This window comes from Artibeus jamaicensis, unplaced genomic scaffold, assembly GCF_021234435.1.
Source record: "Artibeus jamaicensis isolate MK-2021 breed Jamaican fruit bat unplaced genomic scaffold, CSHL_Jam_final contig_1998, whole genome shotgun sequence".
Classification (NCBI taxonomy): Eukaryota; Metazoa; Chordata; class Mammalia; order Chiroptera; family Phyllostomidae; genus Artibeus; species Artibeus jamaicensis.
In genome coordinates, this window is record NW_026521407.1 from 15,942,849 (window position 1) to 15,959,546 (window position 16,698).

A 16,698-nucleotide genomic window follows, 5' to 3' on the forward strand; every position below is an offset into this window, starting at 1 on the left:
AGGGGCAGAAGTAGGTTTACAATTGTGAATACTTAAAACACAGAGTTTATTCTTGTATTATTGTTTATTAATCATTATATTACTTTCCATAGGAGCAAACTTTTAGACCTGCTTTTGTATAACGGACAAAGAGTTAAAATTCTTAGGCTATAAATAGCTCTTAAACTCACAAAAGAAAATATGAACATCCTAATAAATAGACATGGAATATGAACAGGAAATTAATGAAAGAAATCCAAATAGCCAATAAATCTATTAAAAAGTGTACAATATCACCAGCAATTTTTAAAAAAAGGGAATTAAAGAGAAACCTTTTTAAAAAACTCTGTAGGGTAAAAAAGGCGAAGGGGGCGAGAAGCGCAGGGTGGCAGGTACCAGTCAGGCCCCCGGATGGGAAGGCAGCACGTCCCAGGGACACAGCCTGCGACGCCCCAGCAGCTGCGTGTGGTGCCAGGCGGGCACCTGGCCTGTCCGGGGCCACCTCGTAAAGGATATAAACGTCTGACCGCTGTGCCGTACACCTGAAACCAATATAACATCATATTAAATGTCAACTGTAATAGAAAAAAATTTTTAAGAATTTTACGCGGAAAGTTTAAACCTCGATGTGGATAAGTGGGCACGAGCGCCGCCTGCACCGGCTGCAGGTCGGTGTGAACCGAGGAAGCACATCTGGGGCCTTGCGGCTCCAAGCAGCGAAAATACGGAGATTTCCACATCCTTTGACTCAGTAATTCAGTGTTTAGGAATGCAGTCAATAAAGATGATCGTGGAACCCTATATTTATTGAAATGGAAAGAGATTGACAAATCTTTAACATTTGACACCATGGTCCCACTTTCACATAAAGTAATTATGTAACATGTTTACCTGTACACCTATGTGTAGGAAAAAGTCTGAAAATCGTTACACCATATTTATAGCCGTTGTTTCTAGACAGTAGAATTATATTTATTTTTTAATTTTTCTTATCTGTAATGTCTAAGTCTGGAATAAATGTGTTATGTGTATACATTTATAGAGGGATAAAAGATGTCATAAAAATACCAACAGATCTGACCATATCAACTGATAACATTTTGTATTTAAGTTATCAAAAATTAATAGGTCAAATCCTAGAAAACGGCGGCACCACGGCCTCCCCTCCTCCAGTACTCTTTCTAGTCACTACCTCCTCCCAAGAATAACCATTATCCTGACTTTAAAGAAAAATCCTCGCCCAATAATATATGTATTGATTCTAGAGGAGAGAGACAGAGACAAAGACCAAACGGGCAGACCGGCAGCAGAACCGGAAACCCTTGGTGTTCGGGACTAGGCTCCAGCCAGCGGGGCAACCCAGCCAGGGCGGCCACTCTGTCTTAACGCCGGAGATTACTTTTGCCTATTTGTGAACTTCTATGATCATTTTTGTGTGGGACTTCTTTTACTTGATATCATCTTTAGAAGATTCATCTACATTTTGCTTTTGTAATTGTAATTGTAGTTGTAGCTCATTTATTTTCACTGCTGTGCTAGCAATGAATGCGATTCATGCTTTTGCCCCCGGGAGACATTTGGTAATATCTGGGGACAGGTTGTCACAACCAGAGGCAGGGTGTCGTTGGCATCCAGCGGACAAGGCCAGGGGGACCGGTCAGCATCTCACAGGGCGCAACAAAGAATTGTCCGCCCCAAATACCCACGGTGCCTGCTCTGCTGCATTCCACCCGGTCACACGACGATCAGCCAGTCCGCTGCTGAGGGGAACACAAAGTTTTACAATGGCAAGAACTGAGGACAGCCTAAAACGTTCCCAAATTATGCCTCAGCTAAATGAGAGCACATTAGACTGTTATGAGAGTTTGACCTATGCAAAGAGTTTGTGAAAATATACTTTAACCATTTTAATTCAATAAAAGCCGGATACAAAGTTGCATACACAAAACATCAAATGGGGACGCGCTTCTGTCCCGGTGCCCTGTGAACAGCACAGGACCCAAGAACACTCGGACAGCGCCTGCGCAGAAGTGTCGCCCGAGAAAGGGCCTGGAAGGAACACAGTGGGGGTGCATGTTGCAGAGCTTGGGGGGTAGGGAGACAAAGTCTATATTTTATAATTCTGTGTCTACACTTTTCTAATTTTTCAAGTTTCCCATTAGAAGCATGTTGAGTGACAGGAAAAGAAAATAAAGAATTAAAACTCCTCATAACCACCCAGGTGCTCACTGTTGTCTGTGGGTGAGTCAGTCCTCAGGGCATGGGGGGGGGCGGGCCCAACACTTGTGCCCTTGGGGCCACCGTGCCTTCCGGGGCCTGGGTGGCCCCGCGCTCTCGTAGGTCCACATAGGTCGGTGCTTCTGTGCGAGCCGCGTCTCAGCCTGCAGCGGCTGCCCTCCTTGTGTGATGACCAGCAAACGTGACTTGGCTTTCACCTCTCGCTGAGCACCCTCCTTTTTTCTCTAACAATCACAGCTTTTTCAAGTTGTACTTAGTGCTATTCTTGAATGTCACTTCCCTCAGCGGTCTGCGAGCCACCTGAAAGGAGGATTTAGGTCCAAATATCCCGGGACCTGGCCCAGTGTCAGTGGGAATAAACGTAGGGGCTGCCTGCGAAAGTCTGAAGAACTTGGGGAGACCCTGGCCTCAATCAAGAGGCTTCTGAAAGAAACTAGAACATGACGCTAGTTTACCTCTTGGGAACCAAAGCACTTGTATTGAGTACTCCTTTTGAAGAATGAATGACGACTAGTATCTCAGGCTTCTAAAACAGTGCCGGGCACACAGTATTGAATGTTCTGATACCAGCTGGTGGCCTGCAATTCAACTCTGGCTGAACACCCCTGGAGTTAGTGCAGACCCTTCTAGTTAAAGGGCTGATCCACACAAGCCTGCCCTCATTTCAGACCAACTGGCTGCAAATCTGGGGGTTCTCACAATCCGCCTCAGGCATGATGGTTCTCCACAACGACTCTCAGAACTCAGGAAGGTGCTATCCTTAAGGTCCCAGCTTTAGGATGAAGCATACAGCTCAGGATCAGCTGGGTGAAGAGACGCATAGGGTGGATGTGGGAGGGCCCAGTGGCACAGCTTCCTTGTTTTCCCTCCATGGGTTGGGGCTCATTCCCCACCCAACACGTCAATATGTTCACCAATCTGGAGCCCGAGTCCTCACTGGGATTTCAGTGAGTAGCACGATGGGTTCAAGCATTCATTGGCCATCGGAGCAAACCCAATGTTCGGCCTCTTTCCCTTCCCGGAGAAGGTCCAGTTGGCTCAAAGTCTTGACCATCTAATTGCATGGTTGGTCTTTCTGGTCCCAGCTTCCCTCCTGAAACTATCAAAGGGGGCTCCCCAGTCACCTCGTTAGCATAAAACTCAGGTGTGATCTGCAAAGCTCAGGAATAATAAAGATTTTTCTATCAGCCGGGAAATTCCAAGGGTTTTAGGAGCTACACGTCCAGAAACCTGGCATAAATTTTTCCTCGTACAACACATAGTAGGTTCTCAACAAGTATTTGCTAAGCAAAAAGATACATTCAAAACACCAGACATTGTCAGGAAAGAGGAAGGCAATCAGGCTTTTGGATCCTGCCACCTGACATGGGTACCCAAATACCTGTTACGGAGACGGACACATTAGACTGTGAGAAGCCAAGGCTGGTAAACATTCCAATCAGATGACAAACTCCTTGGGCTCTGGTTTATATTACCAAGCACCATGATGATAATTTTGCTTCCCACGTGACTTGTTTATAGGAAGAGAATGCTAGCCCGGCCAACACGAGCATGCACATCCGCCCGAGGTGATTTCTTGTTGTGAATGAATAAAGTGGCTTTCTGGCTTACACAGCTCAGTCTCGGGGCTCTTCCTGCCTCACAAGGTCTGGAAGCTGCCGGCCAGGTGCTGCCCAAACCCTGGACCCTGGCAAGTTCTGCCCCGCTGATGCCGTCCAGGGAGCCTCCAGGAGTCCGTGGGAGCCATCCAGTGGGTCCCTGCCTCTGTATTTCAGGGGGAGGGCTTAGGGGCAATCGCAGCACCCCAATTTGGATCTGGGTGACTTGACTACCATCTCAAGCAGTTATTTCTGAGATGTGGTTGTAACTGAGAAAGCTTAAGCTTAATTGATTTTATTCCACTTGACTGAAAGAAAGAGCATGGGAAAAAAAGGGACCTGAAGACATCGATAAAGTGGACCCCAAAAGCACAAATTTCATAATATTTACCTGGTCCTGGCTAGAGGCTGGAGACACTGACTGGTATACTCAGGCCTCTCAGTGACTGGAGAGAGTTAGTCCTCTTCTGAAATCTGAATAAGAAGGATTAGCTTACCTTCAGCTGTAATTTAATCTAGTGATCAAAAATACAACCTTCTGATTAATAATTAGACCTCCGAATCACCTTCCTTATAGCCTCTCCACTGCATATGTATAAATAATGTTCTGGTTTATACATCTGTTTTTTATGAGTTTGGTTAACCTGACTCAATCCCATGAATCTGATCCATTGACATACTCTGCTCTGAGGTTCAAGCTGTGGGAAGTGGAGAACCAGACTACAAAATATAGTGACCCCTCCAACGTACTGTCAGTTTGTGACTAGACAAACAGCTCCTCACTAGGGGACACAGTTCCCTCACTGTCTCCCTCAAACCATCACATACCTAATTCAGGAATCTTTCTCCAACGTCCCTGAATGATGTCCTTTTTGGAAGCTCCCGATGGCCAGGAGCTCACTGTCGCCATGCTTCAAAGCAGTGTGATTTCTTGGAGATCTTGGCTGTTTTACTATTCATTCTTGAATTTGTAACTTTGACCTACCAGTTCTTTCACAAAAGCACAGCAATGTTTCTGTGTGTCTAGGCTGCCTAGCTTCGGTTCCTTCAAAGTACCTTGAACGTGATGAAGTCCAGTCTCCTCACCACCCCACTGTTCTCCTTCTAGCTGTCCAGCATCTTTCTGGGAAACACAATGCCCCCCCGGAATCTGGTCTATCCACGAGCACTATTATTTTTGAGACATAAGATATTAGTACAGCAGAAGTTTATTTCATTTAGCTGCTGCACCTCACTGTTGGCTCAAACACAAGGTAAAACACCCTCATCTCCTCTCAGCGCACAGTCCCCTCCTTTCGGACTTGAAGCTGTCAAAACAAGATGCACATCGGGAAGGCTGTGGGTTTACTACGTTGAGCTTATTTCTGCCCTTGATAAATACTGTTTCTGTTTACTCTGAGGGAGAAGGTCCTTAGCTCAGGACCAATATACAGGGCTGTTTCCAAAATTCAGACCTAAGCGGTGAATGACTTTTTCTTAGAAAGAAAAAACACCTTTCTCCAGGAGATGAGCCACCACTAGAGACCTGGGAAGGTGTTTTATTTGTCTCTGTCTGCTAGCACCTGGCAGGTAAAGAGGCTTGATAAATCCTACCACCTAGATAGCCGTTTCAGTGCAGAGGGGGAGGGGGTGGAAAGGAAGAAGAAAAGCTATTTTGCTGATGATTTTTCCCCTTCTAGTTTTAGAATATAAAAAATTTGGATATATAGTAAAATTGCTCAACTAAACCTAGGGTGTGGCGACTTGTTTCTCTTGGAAGCCCCGACACATTCTGGGATGAACTGTCTGTCATCTGAGATCCCCTCCTTGCCACAAGCCCCAGCTTTCTGGAGCACTAATTAACCTATTTATTGTATATTTAATCCAGGGAAAACTTCATACTGTTCATTCTCCTCACCGTGTCCCTCAGCCGCTTGACGTCCTTATTCTCTCCACTTGACACCCCATCCTCTCCTCCTCCCAGCCTAGCCCGCAAACCCACAGGGATTTAAAGTTTAGTGTTCAATGTTATCACTGCCCAGGAACCGCGGGACACACATTCACAGGGACAACTTGGGGAGGCCATGTGCTGTCTCCCCCTTGGGGAGCGGGAGAAATCCGTGCGGCTCCGTGTTGTTCCAATGGCCTGTCCAGTGAGTGATTCCCGTTTCCCCAAAGGCTGCCCCTCATTAGCATGAAGGGGGTGGGGGTGTGGAGAAGGGGTGGGGGGAGAGAAACAGCAAAAAGCCCTGGCTCAGTTTTAGAGCCTGGGAACCTTGTCTACCAAAATGACAGCTAGAGCTTTCTGGCTCCTCTGTTTGATCATTGCATCCTCTCCGGAATCCCCAGTGGCAGAGAGAAAAGGTAAGATCGATGACATGCTGAGAGCCCTGGGAGAGGGGCTGGGATGGGTGGGGGGTGTGGAGAGCTGGGGAGAGGGGGCGATGAAGGGCGGGACGAGGAAGGGGTCAGAATGTGCAAGAGAGGAGACTCTGGGTCCGCGTTCGTGTTCGCAGGGAGCAAAATGTGTCCCCAAGATTTTGTGTGTCTTGGCAGCCTTTTGGGAGAGAAGCCAGTTCAGCTACTGAAATGATCTCGAGCGAGCCGGGCAGGCTGGAGAAAACTTTGCATGTTAAGTAGCTGCTCCATCACAGAGCAGGGAAAGTGTCAGAAGGGCGCCTTTTGGGAACCGCGCTGGCCGGGCTGGCTGGACGGGGCGGTGGCGGGCACCCCGAGGAGCCCGGGGTCCACCCCGCACGGGGCTTCGACCTTCCTCCCTCCCCTCTCCCTGAAGCCCCAGCGAACGGTTCTGTGACACCTGAGTCTTTCAAAGACACGTTTTCATGCACGAAACGAAAATAAGTTACTGGGGGAATGCAGAAATAAGGGTTTTTCTGTGGGGAGGTGTTTTTGTTTTGCTTTTGGGGGGATGTTTTTGTTCAATTCACTATCTCTGGGAAAATAGCTTCCGCACCTCAGAGGGCAATTTACTTTGGGTTATTTTTCCACATGGAAATTGAATGACTTCAGTGGCATTTAACCCAAATATCGGACAATCTTTCCCATGACAACAGATGGCGATATCAATGGGGAAGCGGCGGTGAGGTCAACAGTTGACTGTCGGGAATTGGATGTCCACCAGCACTTTATTCAGCTGTGTATGGGACAATGTTGGCCACGATGAGTCAGAATCAACCTCTTTACAAAAACATGAACTATAACCAGCTATTATTGCTGAGTGAAAGCTGATTTTAAAGGAGATTGTCGATTTTGCAAGATAAATCACTTTAAATGAAGTGTTTTAAAAGGCTGCAAATGGGCAGACCAAGCTCTTCAACGCAAGAGGAGAGAAATGCCGAAAACCAGCCGTTAAAACAACAGAAAAATACAGACGTTCCTGTGCCGGCTTGGAGGGCACTGGGACCCAGGCAAAAGGGGGGCGGACACTGTGTAACTGGTCATGGGAAGTGCCCAGCTTCTGAGTTGGCGAGTTTGCTCACCAACCTGTCTGTGGCCCTCGGGGAAATTATTAATAATTTAAAAAACTTGTTTGTATGCCATACCATTTAGGAATTTTCCTCCATCATCAAAAGGAAGAAAATTGTAAGCGATGTGTGGTTTTATACTTAACCAGAGGCCTCTGCCTCCCAGCCAGGCTTTAAATATCTTTCTTAGCTCTGGTTCACCAGTAAGTGGTGTCCAAGAAGCCATATAAAAATTCACTCACAAATGCCCGATTCTGCAGAGACCAAGATGACAGTGTAAACACGGATGGGAAAACCAAATAGTTCTGTTGTCAGGGGCGCTTAAACAATTAGGAGAACATGTAATATGAGACCTCTCCCCCTGGGGTTTGCTCTAGGTACTTTGTCAACAAACTGTACACAGCAAAAAGGCGGATGTTTATGTGTGTGTGTGTGTATTTGTGTGTATGTATATGTATATATATATAATAAAGGCAGGAGTTTGTTCTCCAACCAGAGTAGTCAGCTATGTTTAGTCCTAGAACAAACAGGGGGTTGTAATTTTAAAAGCTATAGATTTAGAAAGGTTCCTTAACAAAATGAAATGTTCCCACGTGGGGAGAAAGTTTTGCTTAGTTGGCTTCATTCTTAGAGGGCAAGACCCTCACCTCCGTCTTCCTTTGAGGCCTAAGAAACGGACCAGAAGCTGAAGCTTCCCTCCGCAGAGCACAGGGGCGCCTTCCTCTCCCCCCTGCGCTCTTTCCTTCACTTCCAGGTCTCCTGGCTTCCTCATCTCCTCTCCCAGGTGACTGCTAAGTTTGTATTGTCCCGCGTCTCCCCCGCCTTCCCAGGGCCCGGTCTTCTTTCTCCCCGCCAGCCTCTCCTTCCCTCCGCGGCCTCAACTCCTCTGCCCGCCTCCCTCCCTCTCAGCCTCCCGGCCTCTCCTCTTCCTTCCCTACAGCCTCGCCGCCCCACGCCAGGAACCCCGACCCCAGCGGAGGCCCGAGTGCGGAGGAGACACCGGAGCCACGGCCGCAGCCGGTACCCGAGGCCGCTCAGCCCGTCTGGTCGCACCCGAGGCGCCGGAAGCCTCCGCCACCCGCCGAGAACCGAGCTGGCTTCCGGGAGGCCCCACGCGCCCCCGCCGGCCCGCCGAGCCCGCGCCTCCCGCAGGCCGAGAACCGCGCGTCGCCGCGCCGCGTGCCCGCGCTGGAGGACTCCCCGCGGCGCGCGCGCACCCGGGCCCTGCGCATTCCAGCCGCGCGCCCCCCTGCGCGCGCCGCCGACGCTCCCTCCAGCCCCGCTCACCCCAACCGGCCGCGCGCCGCCGCGCCGCCCTCGGAACCGGCGTCGCCGCCTTCGCGCGTTAGCCCGCCGCAGCGGAACACGGACCCGGACGCCGAGTCTTGTGTGCACGCCTGCGGGGCGGATCTGGACGAGCGCGAGTCCTACTGCACGAGCGAATTCGGTGAGCCCCGCCATACAGCTCCTCCCGGGCTCAAGGTGCAGAGCCCAGGCCGCCCAGCGAGCTTTTCCGAGCCCAGAGCGCGGACACCCTAAGCCAAACCCTAGAGAAACATACTGGGGGAAAAAAGATGTGAGCGTTATGCATATGTCCAAACTTTTTGTGTTTTGAAAGCAGCAGTGAACGGAATCGTGCATGATGTGGACGTGCTTGGCCCAGGGATCCAGCTGGTGACTCTGCTGGTGGACCGGGACGGGTTGTACAAGATGAACCGCCTGTACACCACTCCGGACGGGTTTTTCTTCCGAGTCCACATCTTAGCCCTAGACTCCTCCAGTTGCAATAAGACATGTCCAGAATTTAAACCTGGTATTGAAAATGATCTGACCACTTTTCTTATGTATTGTCACCATTTGTAACTTGGGTGCCACAGCTCGGTCCCAACTGGACACCCCAGCACCTTTAGGGGGAAGGGGTATTCCAAAAGCAATAGAATTTAGACGACAGGTATTATTTTGGCCACTGTGATTTAAGCTCCATCAGTCCCCCCGCCCTCCTCGATTCCTGTTAGGTGGGGAACAGCATAGACTGGCACGAAGCAGGCACTCAGTAAATATTCATTGACAAATTGAGTGCTTAATGGAACTCAATTTTCAGAAGAGATGCATAAGGGGCTTTCTATAAACTTAATTTAGAAAATTCTTTTTTTGGGGTGGTGGGGCACGGCTTCCCCTCTCCCATTATGCTGTTTACAGGCTGATTCCCTGAAAGGTCACTCACTACTAGGCAGTTTCCACGTGTTGTCTGACAGTTAAATATGAGATTCAAAATAATAGATTAAAGCTTAGGCATTTCTTAAAGATCTTATATTTTCTTATTGTTTCATGACATTTAAGATACTATGAATTTATACTTTTTTTTCCCAGGCAGCAGGTATATTGTGATGGGCCACATCTACCATAAGAGACGGCAGCTTCCTTCAGCTCTGCTCCAGATCCTAAGAGGGCGCCTCCGGCCAGGAGATGGACTGCTCCTAAGCAGCAGCAGCTATGTGAAAAGGTTTAACCGAAAAAGGGATGTGCAAGTTCAAGGTGCAGTTCACACCCAATGCATCTGAATTTACCAGCTTGGCATTTCTGGATCATGAGACTTGGAATTGATGAACAAGTCAGGAAAGGAAAGGTCTAGCTTCATGTAATGGGATCTTCCTTTAGGGCACACTGCTCCTTATATGAACTAGTTGCGTAGTTCCAACTTCAACAGTGAAGCTGTCACCTCATTTACAAAAATGCTTCTTAAATGAAATGCTTTAGAGTTTGGTGGCAAAGCTATTCAACTAGTACCAGTTATGCGTACACAGCTACTGACCTGTCCCATTAACAGATCACTGCTTCATGCTGGTTATTTTTAATTATTTTAATTTAAATACATTCTCAGTAGAAAGAGTTCACAAAAAAACATTTCCTTGATTTTATATACAACTTTGAATAGTTTGTATCATGTATCAAACCAAATCTACACCTAAACCATCACATTTCAAGGTCTGTATGTAACAGTAAGTGCAGCAAAGACATGTTATGATGTCAGACCAAACAGATGGGTCGGAGCCGAACACAATTATAAAGTTTTACACTTAAAGAATACTAACAGGCTTAATTCAAGCAAAATATTATTCAAACAAGTGTTTCTGATGTACCAAAGTGTAAGAGAGTTTATTATCATGCCTCCCTGCTCCTAAAAACATGGTTTGTGTGAACTGGCAGCTATCCCAATGCTACACAGATTCTGGGTGTATCTGATGTCATTTTTTTTTTTTTATTAAGACCAAGTATCACATTAGTGTTTGTAAAGCAGTAAATCTTGCTCTGAAATCAGATCTTGGATGCACCTGGGTTTTTTTTTTTTTTTTTTTTTAGCCTCACTGAGCCCCATAGGTTTGGGAGAAAGCTTCTCTCAAACCTATTCCACAAACCCTGGAACCAATACTCAATGACAGCTTGCAAGCATGGGAACTGTAAACTCTCCAGCTAGATTAAAAAAGGTTTAGTCACTCGCTGAACTTGGGACTGATTTTGTACTTGAGTTCACAAAGATATTAACACTCTTTTTTTACAGAAGACCAAGCTGTACTGTAGTTCATTTGAAACACTGAATAGACATCAATAACCCATGATTGAAGATGACGGCCTAAAGATAAAAGGGAACTGCACTAGAGAAAACAGCCTATTTGGTCTTAAAGTAAATGGACTCAGTAAACTCAAGAAATATCTTTAGTCTAGTAGCATACAGTCTTTACTGGGTACGCAGCACTGTAGGGCGCCAGGACGGGATGCTAGAGACACTTCTTGAGGAAACAGCCTAAGACAGAACATCTGCGTGTAATGGGAGATACAGTTACCTTTTTTGTCCCAAGCATGGAGCAAAGAGGTAAACCAGGAGTTGAGAGGTCCTATTATTTTGCGGTTAAAGCACTACTAAAGAAACTTGAAGAGAATTTCCCAAAAATGAGTGTTGCCCAAACTTGTTAAAAATCACACTACAATTGTTTCTTGGGAATCAACTACATGATGATGTCAGCTACTGGCAGTAGTGTATGCAGCAAAGGAAGAGCTTCCGGATTGTTTTAGGATAAAGGTAAACTCAGACATAAGTAGTAGCAATCACAAAAATCAAAGCCCAATTTTTAAATGTCACCAGGCCACATGGTGATCTTGAGTAACACGGTGGGGAAAAGGACAGAATGGCCAAATAGATCAATCACTGGTTGGATGGTCAGGTGTTAGAACAGGGTTACAAACAGGTCTGGTTGAGAAGAGGAGAAAACATCACTTGTACCTAGCCAGCAAGTCCGGGTTTGATTAGACTGACCTGGTACTACTGGTGCCTGAGTAGTCTGGGAAACACAGAATGTGCTGGAATTGTGTGGTCTCTGTGATGCTGGAAGGCCAGTTAGCATGTACAACCAGACCAACACACATAGACCAGCTTTTTAGAAACTTCCTCTCAAGATTAAGGCCATCATTGAAGACCAGGTTTGCAATGAGAGTCATGAGAGGCTCAAATGGGTTAGAGCAACGGCGGGCTTGAGGATGGGCCCAGGGGACTGGGATTCTCCTTAGCAGTCAAGGTGAAAAAAAAAAAAAATCTCCTTTTCAGTATTCAGTCAGTGCTTTGGATGAATCTTTAGTTTTATGAAAAACCTCAATTAGCAGATTCAATTAGCAAGTTCCTAACCCTTTTACCCTATTGATAAGTTTTCAATAAAAAATTACCGAAATCAGTAAGATATTAGCATGTGGATTTGTGCTCCCAGGACGAAAGGACTGCGTGCACATGTAATGGTTCCTCATCAACGAAATAGTCCAGTGCCTTTAAGAGTAACTCATTAGCATCCCTCTGAATTAAGCTGCTAGAATTCAAGGACAGAAAGTACTTTTTATTTTGGCAGTATCTTTCATATTTATATACACATTTTTTAGGGAGTACTAGATTTTTACTGTCTTAACGTCACTCAGCACTTTATATTTCTCTTAAAATCATTGTTAAGGTTTATCGAACATGTATATGCAACAGATCTGACACTTATAACGCACAACTTGAACTTCAGGAACAGGACGTTATCATTTTAAAAAATATAGCCTATTTTTTCCGTTGCATTTGGTCCTAGCTGCATCACATTGGGTATGATCTGTCTTTTTTGGTATCTGACTCTAAGTATCTAGAAGGATCTCAGAATATTTCAAATTATTAAAAGTACTCCTCACAGGGCGGTCCAAGCACTTGTAAGACATCACTTTGCCTCTGATATACCCCCAGTTTCATTTGAAAAACTACAAATCTGAGACTTAGAGGTAACATCCTCAATCACCAAAGGGAGAGTTCTGCCATGGTCATGGAGCTCTGTCTAGCTCAGTCTGCAAGTGTGCAGATGGACAAGGCCTGGCTGACTAGTTACAATCAGAAACACACAGAGATGCAGGGAACCTGCCTAACAGAAATGAACAGGAACAGGGAAAGAACTTTTACTTGCAGATTCCGGGAAGGTAGATTACAAACAGCAACAAATGTCTGTGTCTCTTAAAAAACACTCCAGGCTACTTAAAATATAAAAAGGTAGTTGTTTTACTTTAAAAAATATCTCTGAAAGCTCACAACTTTTAAAAATCTACTTACTGCAGGACATTAACTAAAATCAAATCCCGCAGAATTGGGATAGGAGAAAAAAAGCCTTATCAATATTATGAAAATACTTTTCATGAAATAGCTTTAATTGTGAATTTGGCAGATGAAACATCACAAGGATTGAAAATACCCTCAGACAAGGAAATCTATTGATGTAAATTTAAATACATTTTCAAGCCCAATGACTGGGTAGAAAAACCCTAACAGTATCACGAATGTGCACTCTGCTACTTGGATTATTGAAGCCAAAGAGCTGTCATATGTGTATCTCACTGAATAGCAGAAGCTTGTCAAGGAATACTCATAAGAAAGCTGCTTTTGAAACTCCATATGGATTATAAGAAATGTTTTTCAAAAATTTCCTTTGGAAGACTAAAGCTCTATAGTTGATAAAACTATAAAATGTTTATGTATTTATATGGTGGTAGAAATTGCAAAAGGCTTTATAATATTAAATATGCATACGAAATTAACATCTTCCTGGTCAGAGGAGTCCCATAAAATCTACCTTCTTTGTACAATTTGGCAATGCCAACAGCTACAGAAAATATATCAATCAACCAACCACTGTTTCATTAGAAACTGCACCAAATCCAATGTCAAAAACATTACTTTATTTTTCTAGGATGAAATGTCCTTTTACGTACAAAAAGAATTGCTGTTTAGAATTTGCCACAATCTGTTAAAAACATAGCAATCTATTGCCTACAGGTAGGAAAGTTCTTGCCGCAACAAGTTTTAAATGATTAAGTCCATATATATCTGTATCTATGAATAAATAGTACAGAAATATTGTGATGTGATGAGATGAGATGCAGAATAACTTTCTTTATAATTCGTTAAAATGTAGGGTTCTGGCATCGGCACAGTGCATACAATATGAAACATTTTTCAAAAGTAAAAGGACAAAATAACCTATATTTTGATTACTTTCATGTTAATATTTTAAGCAAAAACGGTTTCCACACTGAGCATTTAGTGTTTTTAAGCTTGTAAGCAAAGGTTTAAATGTCATTTTTATGTACAAAAAGGAATGGGCTTCATCAGATAAAATTAACCCAGAATAACCTGTACACCTGAGCCTGTAATAAGAAAGAACTGGGAACTGTAGCAACATCTTTCTTTTAAGAAACTATGATCTGGGGAAGGTTCTGCATAGCAGGATGATATTAAACAGAAGGAACTTTTTAAAAACATTAATTTCAGAATTTGCTGGGACAAAGCTAACATGAATTAGTGCAAAATTTTTGCAAAGCTGCATAAACCAACCATGGCAGATCTTCTAGAAGCTGCTATTACAATGCCGTAATACAAGTGTAATGTCAGAACACTGAAAGGAAAAACATGCAATAACCCTTCCTGTGTTGTTTCTGTTTCTCCCCCTACTGCTTGGGGGGGGGGGGGCACGGACGGGACAGAACCAAACAACAAAACTTAACCAGCAAAAAACACAAAAAGATGATGTCACTTAAAAAACGCTCCCCCTAGAATACAAGCAGCTGTCTGAGGCTGCCCGGCACCACGCAGCGCACTGAAGAAGGCACCCTGTGCTCCGTCACACCACCGTTCCCATCGGTGCGCGGTGATGAGGCACAGCCGGACTAGCACCCCTGAAGCTTTTTCTCTGAGTTGACAACAGGGGGCTGGGAATGACCAAATGAAGGGCCACTGCGACCCTGGGGCCGACAGACCCAGGGGCTGGTAGACGTGTCTGCCTTTCACTGACCTTGCAGCCCTCCCTTTCCCCACAAAGGCTTACAGGTAATCATTAGCGCACATTCAAAGACACCATCTGTGGGAGAAAAGTGATCTCCATTTATTTTGTTTCATATACATCCATAGTTGAATTTTAATACAAAAAGAAAAAAATTAGAATCTGACAAATGTTTACAAACAAGATACCTTCAAATAGATTTTACTCATTTTTAGCCTGGTGCAGAGTAAATGACAAATTATACTGTTATATTCAAGGCAACAGAGTCTGTAGTCCAGGACCGCCTAGCCCAACCTTTCTGCAAGCTTCATTTTTATCTACCATGAACGAGAAACTCATTGTTGATTCCCAGGTATGTGTGTGCACATGTGTACATAGCAGCTCCTTTCATAGAAAGAAAAGACATCTAGAGGTCGTTGTGTACTTTTATCTATAGGAATCATGATAAGATACAGAATGGATTACATGTAACTGGGGCTGGATTTTATAAGAAAAAATAATTAGCTGACAAATGAGGGCAGCAATAAAAAAGCGTCTTTTTTGCAACAATAAATAAATACAGTCAAAAGTTTTCTGTGAGACTCTAAACCAGCTTCTTCACTGAAGAGCAGACGTGGCATTTCCATGGAGTTATACTTGACCCCATATTAATCTTTTTTTCTTGCTTTCTTTTTTCTTTTTTTTCAATAAAATTTTCCCGCTTCTGCCACAATAGTAAAAACCATTTGATCTTGACAAGATAATGGTGTCGTTGACTTCACTTTTCCCTTGTCCGTTGGACAAAATTGGTCAAGAATAAAATTGGACTGCTATGACCAATAAAAACGAAGTTTAGGTCAAGTCTTGTCAGGATAACCTGACTAAAAACATCTGGCTCCTTAATTTAAAATAGTTCAGACAACCAGATTCTTGCTGTGTTTTACGCTTAGGTTAACACGCTGAACTTTAAGAAGCTGTAGACTGCAGTTTGTTGTTATGAGACCTACAGAATATAGAAAACAGGGAACAATTAAGCACCCTTCATTTTTGAAAACAATGATGCTTTATGTGGACGCCAAGGTCAATCTGGGGGAAGCAGCCATGTTCTTTCACTTATCCTTGGTGAGCAAATGTATGAGAACAAGTAAGAAATTTTTAACCTAATATTAAAAATGTTCACTGTACATTAAACATAAAAATTCACCGAAAAAAAGCCAGTATTAAAAAATATATATGTAAAATAAAGATTACATTTTTAGCCCAAGGGACAAATAGAGACATTTACCAAAGCATCACCATTGTGGTAAAAGGTGTTGGTGTGTGTGTGCACGCATGTGCTGATTTACACTGATTTAGGGAATGTGAAGGAAAAATGTTAAGAGAGAAATAACAATATTAAAATCACATTTTTCTATTAAATTCCAGAAAGTCTCCTTTCTAGTTTCACAGTTTTATTCACAACTTTTGTTAGTAAATCAAATTACTGTACAGTTACCGGACTAAGTCAAAGTACGTTCTACTGCAATAGTGTATATAAATACAGCATCTCAGGAGTTTACAATCTTAAATACATTGTTCAACATGGCTGCTAGAATAAATTGTTTGTTACATCTTTTTTAACATTAAAAAATTATATTAACTAATCTGAACTTGGGGAACAATTTTGAATTAGGTAATCACGTGGTATAATAAAAGTGACCCCAACATCCAGTTCTGATTCCAGTTAAAAATTCAGACTAAAGATATCACAATCTGTAAGAAAAGAAAGAACATGGATGGTATAAATGATGAATTATAACAAAGTAATGAAAATAATTTGCAAACAATGAAAATAATTTGGCAAACAATTAAAATGAGGGGAATATGGTGAAAGAAATACTAGAAATCATAAATAAATCAAATTTCAATGATTGGCTATGTATGTTCTTCATTCTGCCTTAAATCAGATCAGCAAAAAACTCCCTAATATCTCTTCAATTATATTTTATTTAAGCAGAATTGAGCAAACTCCTCAATTGGCTCCCATGTTCTTATTAGAATTACAGAAACTCGAACCTAACAAAGAGCTACATGAGGTAGCCTGGTGGCAAGCTCCAGTAA

General features: G+C 43.8%; 2 protein-coding genes and 1 long non-coding RNA gene across 18 annotated transcripts in view; 1 reads left to right on the plus strand and 2 right to left on the minus strand.

Moving 5' to 3' along the window:
- Positions 1-271: 271 nt before the first annotated feature.
- Positions 272-8,635, minus strand: LOC119036300 (uncharacterized). The gene is made up of 3 exons (XR_005079967.2): positions 8,567-8,635; positions 4,207-4,289; positions 272-521 (listed from the first exon to the last, which is right to left on the minus strand). It is a non-coding gene; the product is annotated as an uncharacterized LOC119036300 (long non-coding RNA).
- Positions 6,075-10,612, plus strand: CUNH17orf58 (chromosome unknown C17orf58 homolog). The gene is made up of 4 exons (XM_037128019.2): positions 6,075-6,158; positions 8,220-8,726; positions 8,901-9,092; positions 9,650-10,612. The coding sequence occupies exons 1-4, from the start codon at positions 6,083-6,085 to the stop codon at positions 9,838-9,840; spliced, it is 966 nt and encodes a 321-aa protein (XP_036983914.2). The 5' UTR covers positions 6,075-6,082; the 3' UTR covers positions 9,841-10,612.
- A 3-nt stretch (positions 10,613-10,615) lies between these two features.
- The window catches only part of BPTF (bromodomain PHD finger transcription factor), a 137,903-nt gene continuing 131,820 nt past the window's right edge, over positions 10,616-16,698 (minus strand). For 12 of the 16 annotated variants that reach the window (XM_053655507.1, XM_053655505.1, XM_053655498.1 and 9 more), the window contains one exon: positions 10,616-15,601. In XM_053655507.1, the coding sequence (XP_053511482.1) occupies positions 15,565-15,601 (37 nt within the window). In that variant the 3' untranslated portion in view covers positions 10,616-15,564. Of the gene's footprint in view, positions 16,351-16,698 lie in introns of all 16 variants that reach the window. The other 4 variants (XM_053655483.1, XM_053655464.1, XM_053655515.1 and 1 more) reach the window with 2 other exon arrangements.